This window comes from Taudactylus pleione, unplaced genomic scaffold, assembly GCF_031769625.1.
Source record: "Taudactylus pleione unplaced genomic scaffold, aTauple2 ptg000711l, whole genome shotgun sequence".
NCBI classification, from domain to species: Eukaryota; Metazoa; Chordata; class Amphibia; order Anura; family Myobatrachidae; genus Taudactylus; species Taudactylus pleione.
The window spans coordinates 8,018,061-8,038,540 of record NW_028285113.1 but is presented as its reverse complement, the minus strand read 5'-3'; the positions used below and the strand labels follow the sequence as shown (position 1 = coordinate 8,038,540).

At 44.4% G+C, this 20,480-nt stretch overlaps 1 protein-coding gene across 2 annotated transcripts in view; it reads right to left on the bottom strand.

The window, feature by feature from the left end:
• The window catches only part of DYNC2H1 (dynein cytoplasmic 2 heavy chain 1), a 480,449-nt gene that overhangs the window by 79,934 nt on the left and 380,035 nt on the right, over nucleotides 1-20,480 (bottom strand). For both annotated transcript variants that reach the window (XM_088456705.1, XM_088456706.1), the window contains 2 exons: nucleotides 9,294-9,503; nucleotides 3,850-3,939 (listed from right to left, as the gene is read on the bottom strand). In XM_088456705.1, coding sequence (XP_088312831.1) covers nucleotides 3,850-3,939; nucleotides 9,294-9,503 — 300 coding nt within the window. The remainder of the gene's footprint in view (nucleotides 1-3,849; nucleotides 3,940-9,293; nucleotides 9,504-20,480) is intronic.

Genomic DNA, 20,480 nt, shown 5'->3' with positions numbered 1-20,480 from the left:
GACTGGACACTTTTCCATTAAAGACAAATGGTAACAGCGACTGTAGGGACACTGTCTCATTCTAATTTTCCTGGCTGTTACACAAAAGAACAGAAAAAGAAGAAAGGTTTATCTCCATTGCAAAATGATTAAAAAATGTAAACAAAGGTCCTCTATTAGCTGGAAACGTGGAACATGGAGCTTGGAAAGGTTGCAATTAGCATAACTGTTTTATTTCCCTCGGCGTAACATCCCATCAGAGGGTTTGTAAAGTGTTTTATTAGGTAGCAACAGCGGCCGCATCATCCAGCCACGCACAGAAAATCTACTGGTGTTCATTCGAAAATGGTTAGTGTGAATTCGGACTGTTTGTGGAACGCTGGCTTAATTCACCGAATATTGGTATAAATTGTATTAGAGATCTACATATACATATTAAAGGTCGTTTTTAATGAACTAAAAATCGATCTAAAATCGATCAACATCGATGTTGTGTTTCAGAGACTATAGTGCACATTTTTTACGGACACTTAAAAATAATATACAAAAAATTGTCTGTTAATAAATGTGTGATGTAGCCCTTAACACAACATCAATATTGATCGATCTATATTGATTTTTAATCAATTAAAATGACCCCCTTTTATTTAGTTTCAATGTAATTTAGGAGAAGGTAATTAAATAATACATACAGAAGTGTTAAGCATGCCCGCTTGTGGGTCATCCACACACACAGAACGCCCATCAGTCCTACTTCAGTCTTTCATAACAATGGGAGATAATGTAATGCGACATAAATCTGGCAAGCAGTGATGTCACTAATGATTTGTAAAGTGCTGTATGTATAACTGTCATTGAAATATACGGGGAGGGGATGCACTAAGCCTTGGGGAGAGATAAAGTGGAGAGCGATAAAGTACCAACCAATCAGCTCCTAACTGTCTGTTTACAGGTTGTGTAGCAAAATAAACCTTCTACATTTTGCAGGAAGAGAAAATGAATGCAACCACCACAATGGCAGCAGTGCAGTTCACCTAATCAACGTGTTTCACCCTTGTTAAATAAATGCTACTCTGTATGAAGCTCACATGAACATTTTCCTTTATTTTCCTACAATGGACGTGTATTTGTTTGTTTCATCACTCTCTGCTAATCACCTTATTCCCTCTGATAAAACGGCATACCCTTAGTACATTTTGTCTTTGTATTTAGTTACAAATGCTAATTCGTAAAATGCACTTACGGTACCGCGGCATTCGTAGATTTTTTATTCACAGTCTAGTATGACTGCGTACAAAAACCCACTAATCTTGGGAGAGAAACGGCGAGTCCCGATGCCGTTGCCGCCATTGAAAAGCCGCTGCGACAGTAACTTGAACCCCTCGCATGCGGGGGTGAGTTAACTGAATTTATCCCTAAGAGTCATACTCTTGTGATCAATTTACGATCTGACCTTATTGACAATGATAACTGATGGCTTATAACAACACAGACATAAATATTAGCAAACTTTGTATAGTTTATTGCCAGTAATGTATACAGCGCACATATTCCACAGCGCATTACAGAATATATATATCGACATCCACACCAGTCCCTGCCCCAGTGGAGCTTACAATCTATATTCCCTACCCCTGACACACACACACGTTATTTTTTTTTGGCAGAATCCAATTAACCTACTTGTACGTTTTTGATTTGTGGGAGGAACCTGGAGCACATGGAAGAAACCGCACAAACATGGGGAGAACATATACACTCCACAGTTAGGGATGTGGTGGGAATAGTACCCAAGACCTCAGTGCTAACCATTACGCCAATCCGCTCTGCTACATCCAAGTGGGTGGTTGAAATAGTGTATTGTGTAAGTGGAGTCATTTCAGTTGCTTGTGGCAAACAAAATATTGTTTTCTTTACTCAGAGTACATTGTAGAAAAGGAATTCTATCAGACAAGTTACAAGCCACCTGGTCACATGCACAAAAGCGCCAGCTCTGTGGGTGCTTAGGCACCCCAATATTTCTCTGATTTAGGAGTGTGTGCCTCTATACACCACACACACTCCCTGGTCACTTTTCTCTTCCCAGAGCCAGGGCAAGTGACCTATGTGAGATGCTGATGTTACTGCGTGGTGTCTGACAATACATGGATCCCCACTGATAAAGAGGAGTGTGTGCCTCTATACACCGCACACACTCCCTGGTCACTTTTCTCTTCCCAGAGCCAGGGCAAGCGACCTATGCGAGATGCTGATGTCACTGTGTGGTGTCTGACAATACACGGATCCCCACTGATAAAGAGGAGTGTGTGCCTCTATACACCGCACACACTCCCTGGTCACTTTTCTCTTCCCAGAGCCAGGGCAAGCGACCTACTGTATGTGAGATGCTGATGTCACTGTGTGGTGTCTGACAATACACGGATCCCCACTGATAAAGAGGAGTGTGTGCCTCTATACACCACACACACTCTCTGGTCACTTTTCTCTTCCCAGAGCCAGGGCAAGCGACCTATGTGAGATGCTGATGTCACTGTGTGGTGTCTGACAATACACGGATCCCCACTGATAAAGAGGAGTGTGTGCCTCTATACACCGCACACACTCTCTGGTCACTTTTCTCTTCCCAGAGCCAGGGTAAGCGACCTATGTGAGATGCTGATGTTACTGTGTGGTGTCAGACAATACACGGATCCCCACTGATAAAGAGGAGTGTGTGCCTCTATACACCACACACACTCTCTGGCGCTTACAAATGTGTCCTCACTCACCCATCCTTTTTGCGCTATATGGTGCGAGACGTATGGCACTACTTTTACGCTCCACGATGGGTTGGGATTCTCTGACTTTCATACCTATATCTTAATTTACCATGTGTGACATTGCAGCTGCATACAAAGTCACTTAGAGTACTGGGAGCTTAAGATTTGCATTTTTGTTGCAATCAAGCTGGTATAAGGTCGCAGATTGAGCACAAAGCTGCGTCGCAGCATCTTCGGTCTTTGGACTCTTTCCCAGGTTAGCATCTGAGGCACACAATGCTGCTGCATGCAAAGCCAGCAGAAGTATTCAAAGGCACTCATGCATTGTACTTTTCTCATAACCGTGGTGCAAATAAGATGGACATTCATTGCAAAACTGTGTGAAGGGCTTAGTCGCATAATCTGAGGTGCTCCAAACGAAGCTATTTGGCGCAATTTGAGAATAGGTTTGTGAGGACACAACGGTACAGCACAGTACCCAGACCTTCCAACATGACCCGTTCCATTAGGTACAAAATGCTCTGCTCCTTCTTAATTGATGATTTCAGCCACCTGTGTTGAAACATTATTCTCATCAATTAACTAGCTCAACACAGGTGACTGCAATCATTAGTTAGGTGGTAAGTCCAGAAGCAGAGCATATTGTACCTGATGGGAGGGGCCATGTTGGAGGGTAGGCAGTACCCTGCGCAGCCATTTTCTGTCATGCCGCAACAGAGAGCACCACAGCATGCCTCAGACACAGCAGAGTCACACAGGGAGTTACTTTTCTTACAATATCTGGACAACAACGAGACACCCCAGGGAGGGAGCCCACACTTCATGTCATGCAAACAATTTCTCCTATCCATAATATCAGACCAAAACCATACATTGGTAATTTAGCGCTAAACCACAGCGGAGTACCAACACACCACTTATATATGTAGCCCAATGGGTCCTCACAGCAGCCACAGAAATAAACAACATTTCAACTTGTCTGTGTAACATATTTAATAAACCACAAAGATCCATTTGTGGAACATCTCTATCTATTACAATGGTATCTGCATGTGTGCTATCGGTCACTAAACCATTGCCGCTCACACATTCAGAAACGTCATGTTATTACCTGGATTGCCACCGTTCGGGAGACCAGTCCTCTGAGGTACTGCAACGGATCTTCAGGCCCTTCCCATTTGTTTTGCCAGGAGAGAGGACACTAAATAAAAAATATAAATCATGAAAAGGACAGCAGCTCCGGTAACATGTGTAAGTACATAGCTATAGGAAAATGGCAAATGAGGAAATGAGGCCTAGAAATTCCCTAATAACTAGTGATACTGAGGTATGAAGTCACATACTGTATACTGTGTCACCCAGCTAACGGACTGCCCTTGCTGAGTGTACATGACGGGTCCACTTTAATGTTTTCATCGCCATAGGAATTTATATGAGCAATTCTTTATTCCCTTACCTCCAAGCTCAGGGGCGCTTTAAGAGAGGAGGAGGCCCGTGTGCAGGCTCCGTTCGGGCCCCCTCCTCTCTGGTGGGGCTGTAGACTCTGGCATTGTTCAAGAGTCTACTGTGCATGCCCCGGTCTCTGGGTACATGACACCCGTGCCGTGTTTCCAGGACATCACTACTGCGCATGCGCGAATCACCGGGAAAATTTTGCCCATTTTCCCGGTGATTTCTGCAGCTGTGCGGCCAGCACCAGGCGGATGGAGAGGTAAGTATATTTAATTGGGTGCAGGGTGTGTGGGGCCCCCTGACTGCACACCTTGCACCCATTATAGATACGCCCCTGCAGGGCCGGGCCGAGCCTAATTTTTTTTGGTAAGCGGATATAAATTTTGCCGACCCCTGTTGAAAAAAAAGCCCTCATATTTTGGTGTGTGAAATATCAGGACAAAAGAGAAACTGTAGATCAAAAGACCAGCTTTATATACACTTGGGTATAATTGAATACTATACTCAGTGGCGGCACTAGGGTTGGTGTAACCGAGTGCAGTAACTAATGGTGTCACCCCACATGATAAATAAAAAACACATACATAGGCCACAACATGAAAAAAAAACAAAACACACAGGCCCCACATGAAAATAATAAAGCACATAGGCTTCACATGAAAAAAAACCCAAAACACATAGCGCTTTGCAGAAAAGAAAACACACATAGACCCCCACATGAGAGAAAACGCACACATGAGCACCCACATAAAAGTAATAAAACACACAGGATTTGAATGAAAAAAAATACACACATAGGCCGCCACATGAAAATGTATGTAGTGTTATAGTTCCCCTATGCAGCAGTACCACCCTGGGTGCTAAGCTACAATTATACCCTAAGATACGTATTCAGGGAGAGGCCAGTGGGTGACAGGGAGAGGGAGACAGCCAGTGGGTGACAGGGAGAGGGTGACAACAGGGAGAGGGAAACAGCCAGTTTCTGACAGGGAGAGGGTGACAACAGGGAGAGGGAGACAGCCAGTGGGTGACAGGGAGAGGGAAACAGCCATTGGGTGACAGGGAGAGGGAGACAGCCAGTGGGTGGCAGGGAGAGGGAGACAGCCAGTGGGTGACAGGGAGAGGGTGACGACAGGGAGAGGGAAACAGCCAGTTTGTGACAGGGAGAGGGTGACGACAGTGAGAGGCTGACAGCACTGGGTGACAGGGAGATTGTGACGACATGGAGAGGCTGACAGCACTGGGTGACAGGGAGAGGGTGACGCCAGGAGAGGGTGACAGGGAGTGACGACAGGGAGAGGGTGACAGCACTAGGTGATCAGGTGATCGGGAGAGGGTGACACCAGGAGAGGGTGACAGGGAGAGAATAACTAATAGGTGACAGGGAGAGGGTGACAGCACTGGGTGACAGGGAGAGGGTGACAGAGACAGGGAGAGAGTGACAGCCAGTGCATGACAAATAGAGTTTATACATTTTCTTACCTGTGCCCACTGCAGCGCGTGGATGGTTCCACCTTGGACTTAACGCCGGGGATGGTCACGAGATCGTGACATCAGATCCCCGGCATCCAATCACAGACTCAGAGAGAGGCAGCTGGGGTTTGGACATGGAAAGTGGAGGAGCTGAGGAAGGGGAAATCGCGCCCCTCCTCCCCCTCCAGCCGGGCACAGACTCTTGTAAGCTGTGTCACACTAGGGGGAGAAGCTGAGAAGAGAGAGGGCACACTCCTCCCCGGACTATAAGTGGGGGAGGTTAGGGGTGTTCAGGCAGTGCAGCACCTGCGGCACTGGCGGCTGGCTGTGCAGTGTGCATCGGCATACAATGAGTCAGTGTGACTAATTGTAATGACAGCGGCTGTGGAGGACAGCACAGCGGCGGGACTCAGGAGATGACAGCGGCCTTATAGCTTGGCGCTGTACGCAGCTGCGTACCTGGCGTAACGGACCGGCCGGCCCTGTGCCAATCTCCAGCTAGCGAGCTACAGATGTGTCCTCATACACCTAGTGTCTATACGCCATCCGGCACAGAACACCCGGCTCGAATGAGCCACTCCGAGAGGAGTAGCATAAATTATGCATCTTAGTCACATCGCAGATGCAGTAAAACACCACTCAGTGTCCCAAGGACGTTGGCCTGCATAATTAACCACAGAGTAATTGCTTTTACATACGTACAAAGTCGCAGGTGAAGCACAACAAAACTTGGAGTAATAAATAGGCGTGGACACTGCATTGTAGCACTTCATAAACAGATTAATTCACAGTGTATGAGGACACATCTGTATGAAGTCCCTCTGAGGCATTGGGAACCCACCCACTCATAGCGGTTTAAATCTCAGGACATTTTTCGACTATTTGTTGGTATGGTAGGTAGGCCGTTCTGTGCCTGTAACAGAGTGATCAGTTACCATTGGCAGCTAACTGATCACTCTGTCTGTTACAGGCACAGAAGGGCCCTGCAGTACAGAGATCAGGAGTCTGGGAGCGAAGGCAATTATGAGTTGTTGTTGGTGATCCCATTATATCAGTCCCTCCCATTCGGCTAGCTGGGGATGAAGTCACCAATTTAGAAATAATCTAAAACGTAAAGATTTCCATTTGTTCCACTTGTTCTTATTTTCTATGAAACTGAACCACCCTATTAATGTATGCATTACACTGCATGCAATTTTACCATCACCATTCTCTATGCATAAAGGTAAGTTGAGACTTCTGTGCCATCACCCTGCTAATGCTAAGTAGTCTGGAAATCATTGTGTACCTGACAGAGCTGTGTGAGATTGGAACGATTGTAAACAATACCATATATTGGCCATAAATAGACATCAAGCTATATACTGCTGTTATGTTCTGGGTTGTTTGTGGACCCGGGGTGGTAGCAGGAGCGATCACAGAAGCGGGTTTGAATATAGAACTAGGTTTTTAATACGTGCTTGAGTAGACATAAAATATGGCAGTAAATAAAAGTCCAGGTATATATAAACGTGCACTAGAGTTCTGTGGTGGGAGTAATGGGTTAATGTCCAAGTAGAAACAATTAGAACTGTCCAGGTGTGCAGGTGGTGAGACTGGAATAATCAACCAGGTATGCAGGCAGTGATGCAGGAAATAATAAGCCAGGTATGCAGGCAGTGATGCAGGAAATAATAAGCTAGGTATGCAGGTAGTGATGCAGGAAATAATAAGCTAGGTATGCAGGTAGTGATGCAGGAAATAATAAGCCAGGTATGCAGGCAGTGATGCAGGAAATAATAAGCCAGGTATGCAGGTAGTGATACAGGAAATAATAAGCCAGGTGTGCAGGTAGTGATGCAGGAAATAATAAGCCAGGTATGCAGGTAGTGATGAAGGAAATAATAAGCTAGGTATGCAGGTAGTGATGAAGGAAATAATAAGCTAGGTATGCAGGTAGTGATGCAGGAAATAATAAGCCAGGTATGCAGGTAGTGATACAGGAAATAATAAGCCAGGTGTGCAGGTAGTGATGCAGGAAATAATAAGCTAGGTATGCAGGTAGTGAACTAAGGCAAATGAGGAGAATGTCAGCAGGCTCAGGCACTCAGGTATGGGCAAGGGTGGTGGAGGAAGCGGGTAGTCCAGCGGAAGCTAGGAGCTGACAGGCAGACTGGCAGACAGCGAATTCACAGGAACAGGATAAGCACAGAGAACTCCCTCTCAGCTAGGTTGAGATACACGTTGCACTGGCAAAGAAGGAAGGCACTTAACCTTCCTAAATACCCCATGCCGTGCTGTTACTGGCCGGAGGGAACATGTGACTCACCAGGATTGGCCAGCCGCATCACATGGCCAGAAGGCAAAATGGTGGCGCCCATGCCAAACGGAATGGAGACGCCGCCAGGCCTTACCAGCGCAGAGTGACAACAGGCCCGCACAACAATGCGCACAGCCAAAGCCCCCCGCCAGACACCAGCTCCGCCACCAGACAGCCCGCGCCACAACGACCTCACAGGTAACACCCGCCTAGAACCATGCTGAAATGCCCTGGCCGTGATAACTGCTTTATTCTAACTTCCTCACCAGCCTGGCAATAGCAGATGCATATTACTTCAGCCCAGGAACTTGTGCACAAACATTTACTGTAGATTTACTTACAAAGGAGTAAAATTATCTAGGGAATGAAAAGCAAGATTTACAAGCTGAGAAGGAGACTGCAAGCATTTAATTATGCTATGAACTATATTCTGCATTTAACCAAGCAGCGAGATTCAATAATTGATGCCTATATAAAAACATCCATAATTCAATATATTATAGAGCGATAGAGTATCTGCCAGGCTGTATGACAGTATTTTTTTTACCGTGTCTTAACAAATAAGTTTTAAGTCTTGCGTTATGTATAGAACTTAGGGTCTCATTCAGACCTGCTCGCAAGCGCAGGATGCTCACAAGCGGGTCGATGGTACCCAAATGCGCATGCGCACGACGGAGGGAGCTCTGTCGTGTGCATTCGCGAGAGCCTGATAGCGACAGCCAAGCTGTCGCTCCGGGTCTCGCACCAAAGGGGGCGTGCTGTCGATGGTGAGTGACAGCATGCCCCCTTTGGTGGGCGTGCCGGGGGCATGGCTGCCAGACGGAGGCGTTCCCATCATGCGTTTCACCGACCGCCTGTCACCACTCACAAACGGCCATGCCTGTCAATCACTCTGCGATGGGTCTGCGTGGTCAGTCCCGATCGCAGTGGCTAGTTTGCGCACTGAGTTGCATACGCATATCACAACAATTGTCCGATTGCGTGTGTATTAGCAACTGTGATCGTTACTGAATCAGGCCCTCCGTCACATGCAGCTCTACACGTCATCTTCTGAAATTATCTATGCTGTGAACAATCCAATTATATTATTGGCTGCTGGATGTTTTATAAACACCACTTTGAAACTAGGGAAACACAGACTGACAGATGATGAACCATGGATATTATTGGTCCTTTAACCGCAGACAAATGTACACTGTTACTTATAATGAATCATTAATGTTTGACCATCATTTCCATGCTAAATTCTTGGATTGTCATCAACTCAAATCATTTGAAACTCATTGAAGTGATATGTTGTAGGCCTTTGTTTGCAGGCACGGTTTCATTACCTTCTGTTCTAATAAAGCACTTGCTAGTCCTTGTACTTCAGAGGTCAGCAATGATGTCCCTCGGATAACTTTACTGAGAGCTGCCAGAGACTGGTGGATACTTTGCAGCAGGCGGATCGCGTTAAATTGTTCCAGGATGATGAATGACAAGATCGGAGACCCGTGTCGCTCAGTAGGAGGAAACACCTTCTGATGGATCAAGTTGGAATTCTGTAAACAGATACATAGGAAGCCATTATATGGGCAGTTTAACATGTTGGTTTGCATTAATACATTTGCTGCAACTTTAGAACGTGTTATTTGACAGAATTAGGGTCCAAACTAAAACACAAAATGGGGCTCATGCAAATTTGGACCCCAAATCAATTTGCGCTCTCTCCCCCCCCTTTGCAAAAAGTATTGTTTCAACTGAGCATACGTATCAAAAATAATTTTGCATCCTTTCCCATGATGTCTGACAGGTGTTTTGCTCCTATGACCCCTTCCAACAAGGTAGACTGGATGGGAGTGGAAAGGTAAACGTGGCCAAAGTACAGTAAGGTTGTGTTAGTGCAAAGTGCGTCTCATTCTGGCCACGAGATAGATGCCTTTGCGCCTGTTTGGAGGCGGATCACTGGCGATGATAATCCTTACAACTAATGTTAATACTACAGTAATGTGGCTGCTGCGATCTACTTTTAAATTTGCAACCGGTCCTCAGCTACAAAGTCTAGTTTAAATTGATTTGTAAAAGGGTAAGGCGACAGATGTGTGTATTCATTTGAACTTAATTATGTGGATACATTTGTATCTGTTTGCTACATGTACAAATAGGGTGGCAGCTGGATAGGCTTTGATAAAATAGTGGATCTTGAGAGCCTGTTTGGTTTTGTAGAGAAGTAGAGAATCTGATAGGGAGAGAGTTCCAGTGGTAAGGGGCAGCACAGACAAATTCTTGGAGGCGGGTGTGGGAGGAAGTAATCAGTTGGGAGGAGAGGCAGCATTCATTTGTGGAGCGAAGTGGGTGGGCGGAAGTGTGAAGGGAGAGGAGGTCAGATGTAAATGGAAGAGGATTGGGCGAGGGCATTGTAAGTGAGTGTGATAAGTTTGCATTGGGTTCTGAAGGGGTATGCAGTCGGGAAGCCGGCGGACCTAATCCCGACAGCCGGCTTCCCGACTGTCATATCCCGGCATGGGTCTAAAGACAGGCGTCGATATCCGAAGCTTGTCATTAGACATACGCCGGGAGCCCGACTCCCGGCATCCCGATTGAAGGGACGCCGGGCGCGGATAGCCGCGGTGGGGGGGGGAGGTTTAGGGTTCCCGGGTGGGACTTAGGGTTAGGCTCACCCCCGGGGGGTTAGGTTTAGGCTAGGGGAAGGGGGGGTTAGGGTTAGGCACCCCCAGGGGGAGGTTAGGGTTAGGCACCCCCCTGGGGGACAGGTTTAGGCAGCAGGGAAGGGGGGGTTGGGTTTAGGCAATGGGGGGAGGTTAGGGGGTAGAATTAGGTTAGCTAATGCTTACGTGAGAACGATCAGGATTTCCACTGCTGCCGTGATGCTGGTGTCGGGATTCCAACCGCCGGACGTGCGTCCGGCGGTAAATCATACCGATTCCTTCTGAAGGGGAGCCAACGTAGGGCTTGTTGTAGTAGAGGAGAGGCAGATGTAGTACATTTGCAGAGGAAGATTTATTTATTTATTTTATTTATTAACAGTTTCGTATATAGTCATGAGGTGAGAGACACGGAGGAGGTTACAGTAGTCCAGTCTGGAGATGACCAGTGAGTGGATGAGGGTATTGGTTGCCTCCTGGCTGAAAAAGGGTCTTTTCCTGGAGATATTTAGACAGGACACTTGCGGGCTAGAGGGGATGACAGTACTCTCAATAGATAAACAAAATTGCGGAAGGGGAGGTAATGCGGGAGGGTGGGAAGATGATCAGTTCAGTCTCGGACATGTTAAGTTTTTTGAAAGCGCTGGAACATCCGGGGCAAAATACATGTACTATAAATGACAGTAAGTCAATAATAACAATAAAATTGAAATAATAAATATAACAACATTTCAGAACTTTTTAAAAAAAACACTGTAATAAATGCGTCATAAATAATTAGAATTTTTACTTGAATTGCTTTGATGGTAAAAAAAAAAAAACAACGCATCAGCGATGCTACTGCCGCAGGAGATGTCCGATGTAAATAGACGCCTCCTGCCAGCTTCTGTGATCCACAGCTGCATCCGAGGGCACAGCAGCGGATCACTCTGCATTGACGGACCATTGGTCGTCTCAGTTACCTTCAGGTTACTCTGGATGGCCGGTGTTTTCAGGCAGCTGAAACCAGTGATGCTGCGTACAATGATGCAGCTACAGGCTTCGGCATGCCCAAAAAACGGGGTCGGCACTCCCCAGTTTTATGGGACGCTGCCTGACGCCGTCCACGTTTCAGTCCCAAACGTCTGGGAACCGCAAAACAATCTCGCAGGAGATCTGCACATGTGCAGAACAGACATCGGGGTCGCTATGGGGGTGCGGGCCGTGCCCGGGTGTCACCCTTCGATGTGGAGACACCAAAATGCCAGCTCTTCCTCAGTGACAGGAGCTGGGTGCTGCAGTGTGACATTCTCCTGTCACAAAGCAGGAGCCACAAGTGCAGGAACTAGCCTCCGGGGGCAGCCCAGCATCACTGGGGATTCTGGGCGGGATTTCCTGTGAGGCCACACCGCCTTTTTGGGCGTGCACGTCTCCGCCGCACGTAGGTGGGGAGGATATAGAGTGCGCAACGGGTGTCACTAGACCCAGTGATGCCTCTAAGAACAGATCATGTACGCAGATCTTACATCGGCGTTGTATGCAAACCATCGGATTTGCGTTCAACTCTGAATCACCTCTATTACACTTATTATAATTGCTAAAAGGAAATACTAAAACTACTAAAAAGTAATGGGACACCTGCTTTATATAACACATTTATAGCACATTTCAGTGATATTAACCAATAACCCGCTCGGTTTTTTTCCTCATGTGGTCTCCCTCTGTAATAGACAGAAGATAATTGCTGCAGCAACAGTGGCCAAGGCTGTAGAGTTTGGTCCACAATGATCTGTTCTGAACGCACTGTACTTAGCAGAAGCCCAGAAAGTTAATAATGGATATAAAACAATGGATTATAAAGACTATAAGCAAATAGTAAACTTTAGAACTTGCGGTGAGACCTGGATTAAATTCAAAGCGAAAGGCGCACACAAAGCTTTGACACGCTGAGCAAGGATCAAGAGACTTAATAGAACATTTTGTTATATCCTATAATGTGCTTGGACAAAATAGGGTTGTAAAACATAAATGGTGATGAAAAAGGAAAAAAAATTGCAAATATTTTTATTGCTACAGTATTATTCTAGTGGAACAAAACATCGGTCATTTACAAAGAACGTGAGGCAGGAGATGTAACATTGAAATTAAGGTCAAGAGAATGTGAAGGCCATCTGTTACTAAACATCATGTTCTAAAAGTGGATTTTATCATGTTTCCATGTCCCCAATTTCTGGTGACAGTCCCTGTTCTCTGAGATCTATCCACTGTAATGCTTATTTGTCCCTGTGCATGTATTTCAGTACTGACCAACAACACAATACATTTCTGTTTTAAATATTAAAGCTGCATACACACACAACGATTTTTTGAACGATTTTCGTTAAACGATATCTTTTAACGATAATCGTTTGAAAAAATTGTTCACTTTCTGAGTCAAACGATGAACGATAATCACTCATGCGCGTTCACGTTTGTAGTTTAGTCAGACTTGTCAACTCAACGATTTTCATTAGGGGAATATGCAGAAATCGTTTGTAGTTCAAAAAAATCGTTCATTACACTTTAAAAAATCTGACAGATAATCTGACAGAAAATCGTTCATAAAATCGTTGGTAACAAAATCGTTGAGTGTGTATGCACCTTAAGTGTTATTAACACCCGATTGTATCCTCTCATTTCTCATATTTGAAGTGTAAAACAATATTCAAGACTCAGTCAATTAGATAGGATGGGAATTGTAGTACTTCAATGAGTCCAAGAATTAACTGCGAATGACGTATTTACAGACGCAGCAGAACTGTGTTATTGGAATCTATATTACATTATTAGCACCTATGGTTTAATGTTTTTGTGTTACTTAAACCAATAACCTCTTTATTTACATTAATAAAGTGAATTTACTGCAGATTTAAGATAATATGAACCCCCCTTGGCATAGTATTAGTAAGAAAAAAAAGAAAAATAATAATGTCTAATTATGTAAAATGCACTGATCATTTATACTGTACTTTATTCTAAATCAGTTATGTTATAATGTAATGAGTGTAATGTTCTAATTTTTATAAGAAAAATGGTCTTGATCTGTTTGTCTTTATTTTTATATTACTTAAATAATTGCAACAATTTTAAGCGACATGATGTGTATTTTTGAATGAGTTAAGGGATCCAATACATCGGATTTCCAGCTCCGTTCCGCCAATTGGAAATTCTGCATGTTAAAAATCCTTGATTTGCAGATTCTGACACAAGATCTTTCACATGTTAAATATTACCGATTCCTTGACCCTGTCGTCAGCAAAATGGAAAATTGCCCCAATCGGTAATAGATGTATGGGGGCCTTCAGGGCTTTCAGTTAACTTAGATATTATCATTATCTGCCTTTTGAGTTTATTGACTGAAGTCATGACATTGGACCCCCTTTAGCCTAGCGAAGTGCAGCAACTCGACCTGGCATTAATTCCACAAGTGGACAGAAGACCTCTGGAAAGATGTTGACCCATGCCATCTGGACAGCTTCCCACAACTCCCTGATATTTGCAGGTGCAGGATCTTGGGTGTGAATGGACCTCTCCACCACATCCCATAAATTCTCGATTGGGTTCATGTCGGGTAAATGTGGTGGCCACACGATTCGTCAGAGCTCTCCAGAATGCTCTCCGGACCAATTCTGGACAACTTGGGATCGATGACACATTGCATTATCCTTCCATCGTTGTGGGATTACATGAAGTCCATGAAGAGCTGCAATTGGTCACCAAGCAATGCAACTTAGCGGTTACTGGTCAATGACATGTTCAGGTGGACCCAAACCATGCCAGGTGAACACACCCCACACCTAGTGTTCCCGCTAGGCTGTTTTAGCGGGGCGCGGCGCCCTGCCCTCCTTCTGGAGGGCAAAAAGCACCCTGCCCTCCAGGAGGAGGGCAAAAAGCGCCCTGCCCTAACAGCCTGCGGGAGCCGTTCTCACCCGCGGGACGCAGTGTCCCGCGGGTGGACAAACATGCGGTGACCCGGTCACCGCCGGGGAATAGACGCCGGGCGCATGCGCCCGGCGTCTATTCTCCCTTTCTGCAGCGCTTGGGGGCTGCCCGGCATGTCCGTAAGCGCCGGGCACGCCCCCAAGTATGACGAAAAGGGGGACGCGTCTTATAGACACGCCCCCTTTTCATAACCACGCCCCCTTTTCGGGCGCGCGCACAACATTGCCCTCTCTAGCTCCGGCGCCCTGCCTGCCGCCGGAGCTAGAGGGAACACTACACACCATTATGGAACCACCACCAGCTTGCATGGGGCCTTGTTGACATGTGACCTCATTGGGTCTACGCCACACTCGAACCCTACCATCAGCCTGAAACAACTGGAACCATGACTCATCGAACCATGCCACATGTCGCCAGTCCTCCAGGGTCCGCTGTTGTACTATTAACAAGGGCACTCTGGTGTGTCTTCTGCTCCTATATCTCATGGAAGCCAAAGAATGCTGCACTGACCTGATGGATATGCGAATGGTACCTTCTGTATTGAATGTGTTGCTTGTTGTTACCACAGACAATTCCGGCCAGACACTGCTGGTTATGATCATTAAGCATCCGTGGTCAGCCTCTGTGGTGTCCACGGTGTGTGGTAATGCCTTCTATGAGGTATTCCCGGTACACACGTGACACCGTAGATCAAGGAATGCTGAATGTCCGAACAACTTCGGAAATGGAATGACCCATCTGTTGGGCACCCACTATCATGCCCCGTTCAAACTCCCATAATTCAAGTCACCTTTCCAATGAGCAGCCTAACCTGTGTTCAAACTGACTGTCAGACTATGTCAGATTGCAACTAATGCAGGTCTGGGGATTTCCAAAAAGTCACAGTACAGTGACGCCACCTAATGTACCATAACCTTAACATACTGCTATTCCATGACTAATGGCACTTCAGTGTCCCATCTGACTTGGCTTGTCATTTTCGCCCGCCAATGCCTTAGTCGCAAACCGATGTAACAAAAAAACGCTTCACGAGACTGCACTGTTTAATTTGATATGTGACACTTGTGTGTCAGTCTGAATGGGTACACAAAGTGCTATGGTGCAGCAACCGTGGCTTTTTACCACGGCAAGTTGTGTTGTGCTATATATACAGACTCTGTGGCACACAGATATACTAGTGTCGCATATCAGATTAATCAGTGCAGTCTTGTGAAGTCGTTTGTTGCACCAGTTGGAGACTAAGATGCTTTTTGGAGTAAAAAATATGCCAAAGACACACATGTGGCGGGGACCTGGCTGCTCCCTTGTGCCACGTGGCGTACTGAGGCTTGGTGCATAAGGACACATCTGTATAGATCTGAATAAATAGATGAAATCAGTGACAGACATCTATGAAAGACACTCTCCTGACCTTGGCTGCTGTTTATGTAATCAGTTCTCTCCTGCGGATTAATAATATCAGCACAGAGGGATGCCTTGCTGAAGGATTCTACTGTTTGTGTTCTGATTAATCCTGAGGCGATGTTCAATTACTTACTGTCAGATGGGAAGAATCAGACATTGCATATTGGAATAACGCTTAAAGAGTACCTGTCACTGAAGGCTTATACAATTTCCTCACTCTGGCTGTCAATTCTTGTGTATTTTATATGCTGTAGTCTGCAAAATGGTAGGAGATAGGAAACTCCTTTTTGTTACCCAGTAACAGCATGAGAAACTGGGTAGTTATTACATGATTGGGTAAATGTAATAGCCTTCAAATTGCCGGCAGACGCAAGATTTTATAGATTTAGCGGCTATATGTATAACGACATACACATACTGAAAATTAATATTGTAAAAAAGACACAAAAAAAACCCACGCAATAGCACAGTGTAAGTGTGTAAGTAATGAATTATAATAAATATAAATAAGATGTACAAACTTGTAGGTGGACCCAAGTAAAGTAAAAAGGTTCGGATACCAGGTCGGGCAAGGAACTTCAAAATAAGCAGTTGAAATAAACATATTAAAAAACAAAAACAAATCAGCATACAAATCCGCAGATGGGCCATGTTGATGCACAAGCACAGACGCGATCTTGCCCATCACCCTCTTCACCAGCACTTACCACCTTGCAGGATTCAAATCAGATCAACGTTTACTATCACATAAGCTGATTGGAGCAATCCATGGCCCTGTGCCATCAGCAATTGTGTTAGATTCACTGGGCCGGGTTCAGAGAGTTACACAATGCCGACATTTACTCAGATTGAGCGATTTTTAGCCATTGTGCATATTTGAAATCTGTACTGCGCACGCGCCGTCATTGGTTTGCGATTACGCTCGCACAGAGGATTCACTCGCAAAGTGAGTGACAAGTAGTCAGCGTTTGGGGGAGGTGACTGGGGGTGGTTAAGGAAACGTAGGCTTGTCTGAGCGTTTACACGCCGCTTCATGGGCGTGCATAAATTAGCCATTATGATCACCTTCGGAGTATGAGAGCCCTCTGCATGTCCAACCAGCCGCAGTGTTTGCAAGCTGCGTGACTGCCCGATGTGCATCGATGTTCCCGATGTTTATGCTGTTGCACTTTGTTAAACGAATATGGCAAGGCAGCGCTGGGCGTCCCTATGCTCAGGTAAGCTTAAGACTAATAGGGGTCTATTTACTAAGCAGTGTTAGGAGAAAGAGTGACAAGTGTTAAGGTGCCAGCCAATCAGCTCCTAACTGCCATCTCACAGGCTGTGTTTGACAAATGACAGTTGGGAGCTGATTGGCTGGTACCTTATCACTTTTCACTCTGTCTCCTAACACTGCTTAGTAAATAGATCCCATAATCAGACAGTACATATAATAATAGCTCCATGTGGCCATGTGGATATGACATGCCTTTTTTCAGTCTATTATGTGGAAACATTTCAGCAAGTTCGCTCTGTTTAATGCATGGGGAGAATTAAAAGCCAAGAGCAATTTTCCAGTATGCATGAATAGTGGAGAGTAAGGGCACTGCTGAGTCAAAGACTTGTTTGCATACATTTAGCAATTAATTAATTCATGTGGTAAAAGCTCTGCGGTGACTGCAATGAGGGGAAAAAATTGCCACTTCTATATTTAAGAACTGTGCTTAAAGTTGCTTCACACAGATTCAAGGGAAGAATGATTCCTCGGTGAGAGGTAATAATTAAAAGGTAAATGAGTTAATGGACTCCAAGATATTACACTACATGATGCCAATGCAGAAAAAGTTCTATATTATATAGAAAAAAAGAACTTTGGCAGAGATTTACAAAAATTTTTTTAAAAAACCAACCATTACATCACAGTTCATTTTCTCTTAATGTAATTAAAATTTCCACAGGGCAGGATGGATAAATGTGCCAGGATCATCTTAAAGTTACATATATATGTATATATATATATATAGTTAAGATTACCTAGCTGCTCGCTGCTCTGATCGTAAAGTAGTTTATACTGCAATGTACTGCAGGCCAAGCTACAATGTAGTGCAGATATGCCTGAGGCAGAATATGGAGATGAGAATGTTACATAAGGTACAGAACATAAAACTGTCACACACATTACATGCAACAAGTCACCTATTGCCAGGATTTTATTTGTCAGCAAATAGCTGCATCTTGCAGGCTCGGTCTGAGGATTCTTTACACTTATATTTGATAACAAACTTTGGCAAAAACATATTTAATATTTAAAAGGTAATTAATATATAGTGTTGCCATCTATGTTCTGGCAAAATACGGGACAGGATGGGTACATACCCCCTAATGTTTTTTATGCCAGCCCAGAAAACCTTCATGCCCTTATATACCAGCCCAGAGCCACCTAATGCCCCTTTATATTCAGAGCGCCCTTAGTCATGTCCTTTTATCTGCCAGCCCCAGAGCCCCCTTATATGCCATCCTCAGAGCCCCTACAGTAACGTACCTTTATATTCCAGCCCCAACAGTCACGTCCCTTTAAATTTTAGCCTCATATTCCACGGTCATTCTCCTTTATATCGTAAAAAAGAAAAAAAAAGGGGGTCCTAACCGTACAGGTTACACAGTAGTTTGTTTAAGAATATTAGTATGTAAAAATAGAGAATTCATTAATATTTGCTGTTTTTAAAAACTGGTTGTGATTATGAGCTAGGTATCTATACAATATAAACCAGGAAGATCCCTATATGAAATCCTCAGATAATGGGTAGAGTCCTAGTCTACCAGTGGTGCATCCCAGAGTCATAAATTCAGTGATCTAATAATATCCAAAAGAAAAAGGACTCTATTTGGGGGCACACTTTCTAAGTGTGCCCCCCAAATAGAGTCCTTTTCCTTTATTAGCCAGCCTCTGAGCCCCCTACCCCATAAGGCCTGACACACATTTCATGTCAATGCTCAGACTGGTATAACATGGGGCTCAGGCATGTATACACACTGCGTCAGTAGCAGCAGACATTGAGGGAGGGTAGGTGGCCCTTGGAGCAAACACTCCAGCACTGGTGGCAGGCATAGGGTAACACACGGGCACAACCACAGTCACTGGTAAGGAGGATGGGGTCATGATGTTGATCTTCTTACCTCTAGCTCTGCCTCTGATGCCTCCAGCAGAGGCTCTGACGCCTCCTTCCCCCTCCCCCACTGTGTACAGAAGGATTGTCCCAGCCGCAGCATCTTGTCACCAGATGGCAAAATACTCTCCAAGACTGTCTGAACCTTTTGGGGGAATATTTTAGCTTTTGTTTTTTCCTAGAACCTTTTAAGCTGGCCACACATTTGGCTGGCTGGAACGGAAATCCGGTAATGTATTGGAGCAAGTGACAATTGGCTGTTTAAATGGTTAAATCTTTTTCACAGAATTCCTAAAAATATGCCCACCAGTGCCACACCCCTATTTAGCATTACACAGCTCCGATGTTGGGAGGTGTTCACAATTTCCAGGTCATACAATTTGGCACTAATCCTTAACTTTTGAAGATTGTTTTTTCTTTAAATCTAGTCCCGCATGAACTGGGTGCTGTACGTTAGTGGCTTCGGATACAGGATACTATCCAGAATGGCTCAGTGTATTTTGGAGCACTAAAAGGGTGTGGTATCACATGTCGACATTCACACAATGTCGACATATTAAACATGTTAAACATTATGAATGCCCCAGCCTTATTTTAGCTTAAACCTAAAATGTCAGCATTATTTTACTCTAAGAGCAGTCTAAGCCTAACCACAACCTAAATAACCATAAGCCTCTTATGTTCATAACGTAAACATGTGTAATGTCAACATTTTGAATATATCGATATTTTGTCAATGTCCAGATAATAAAAGCATCAATAAGAACGAAAATGTTGTCATTCTGAACCTGTTGAGATACTCAACATCGACATAGTGACTACATGCCATCTAATATATACCAGATTACATTTTAGCAGGTTGGGGCATGTAGTTTAGCTTTAAATAATTATATAAATACAAAAAAATTATATTTTTATATATATATATATATATATATATATATATATATTATATATATAGTCCAGTATTAGTCCACACTCACGTCTGAAAATCCAATTGCTGGGGTGACAAAGGTACCTTGACAAAGGTCCATGGCTAGGACCGAAACGTCGGAGCTTTACTATGATGCTGTCAAATTTTTTTAAAAAGATGAAATAAAAACTAATTTTAGAAGACTGGAGAGTGCACCCCCTTTGTTCATTTTTATATATATATATATATATATATATATAAAATGTTTTACAAAACATATGTCTCTCTCTCTGTATGCTAACAAGAATATGTTGGCAGGACACAAATACTCCACTCTCGAACACGAATAGATGCAGGACCTATGAACAGGAAGGAGGCCGTTGCTAGAGAGATGCTCCAGAGCAGTCCAGAGGAATATTTTATGGGCACAGCTTTACAATTGGGAACAAA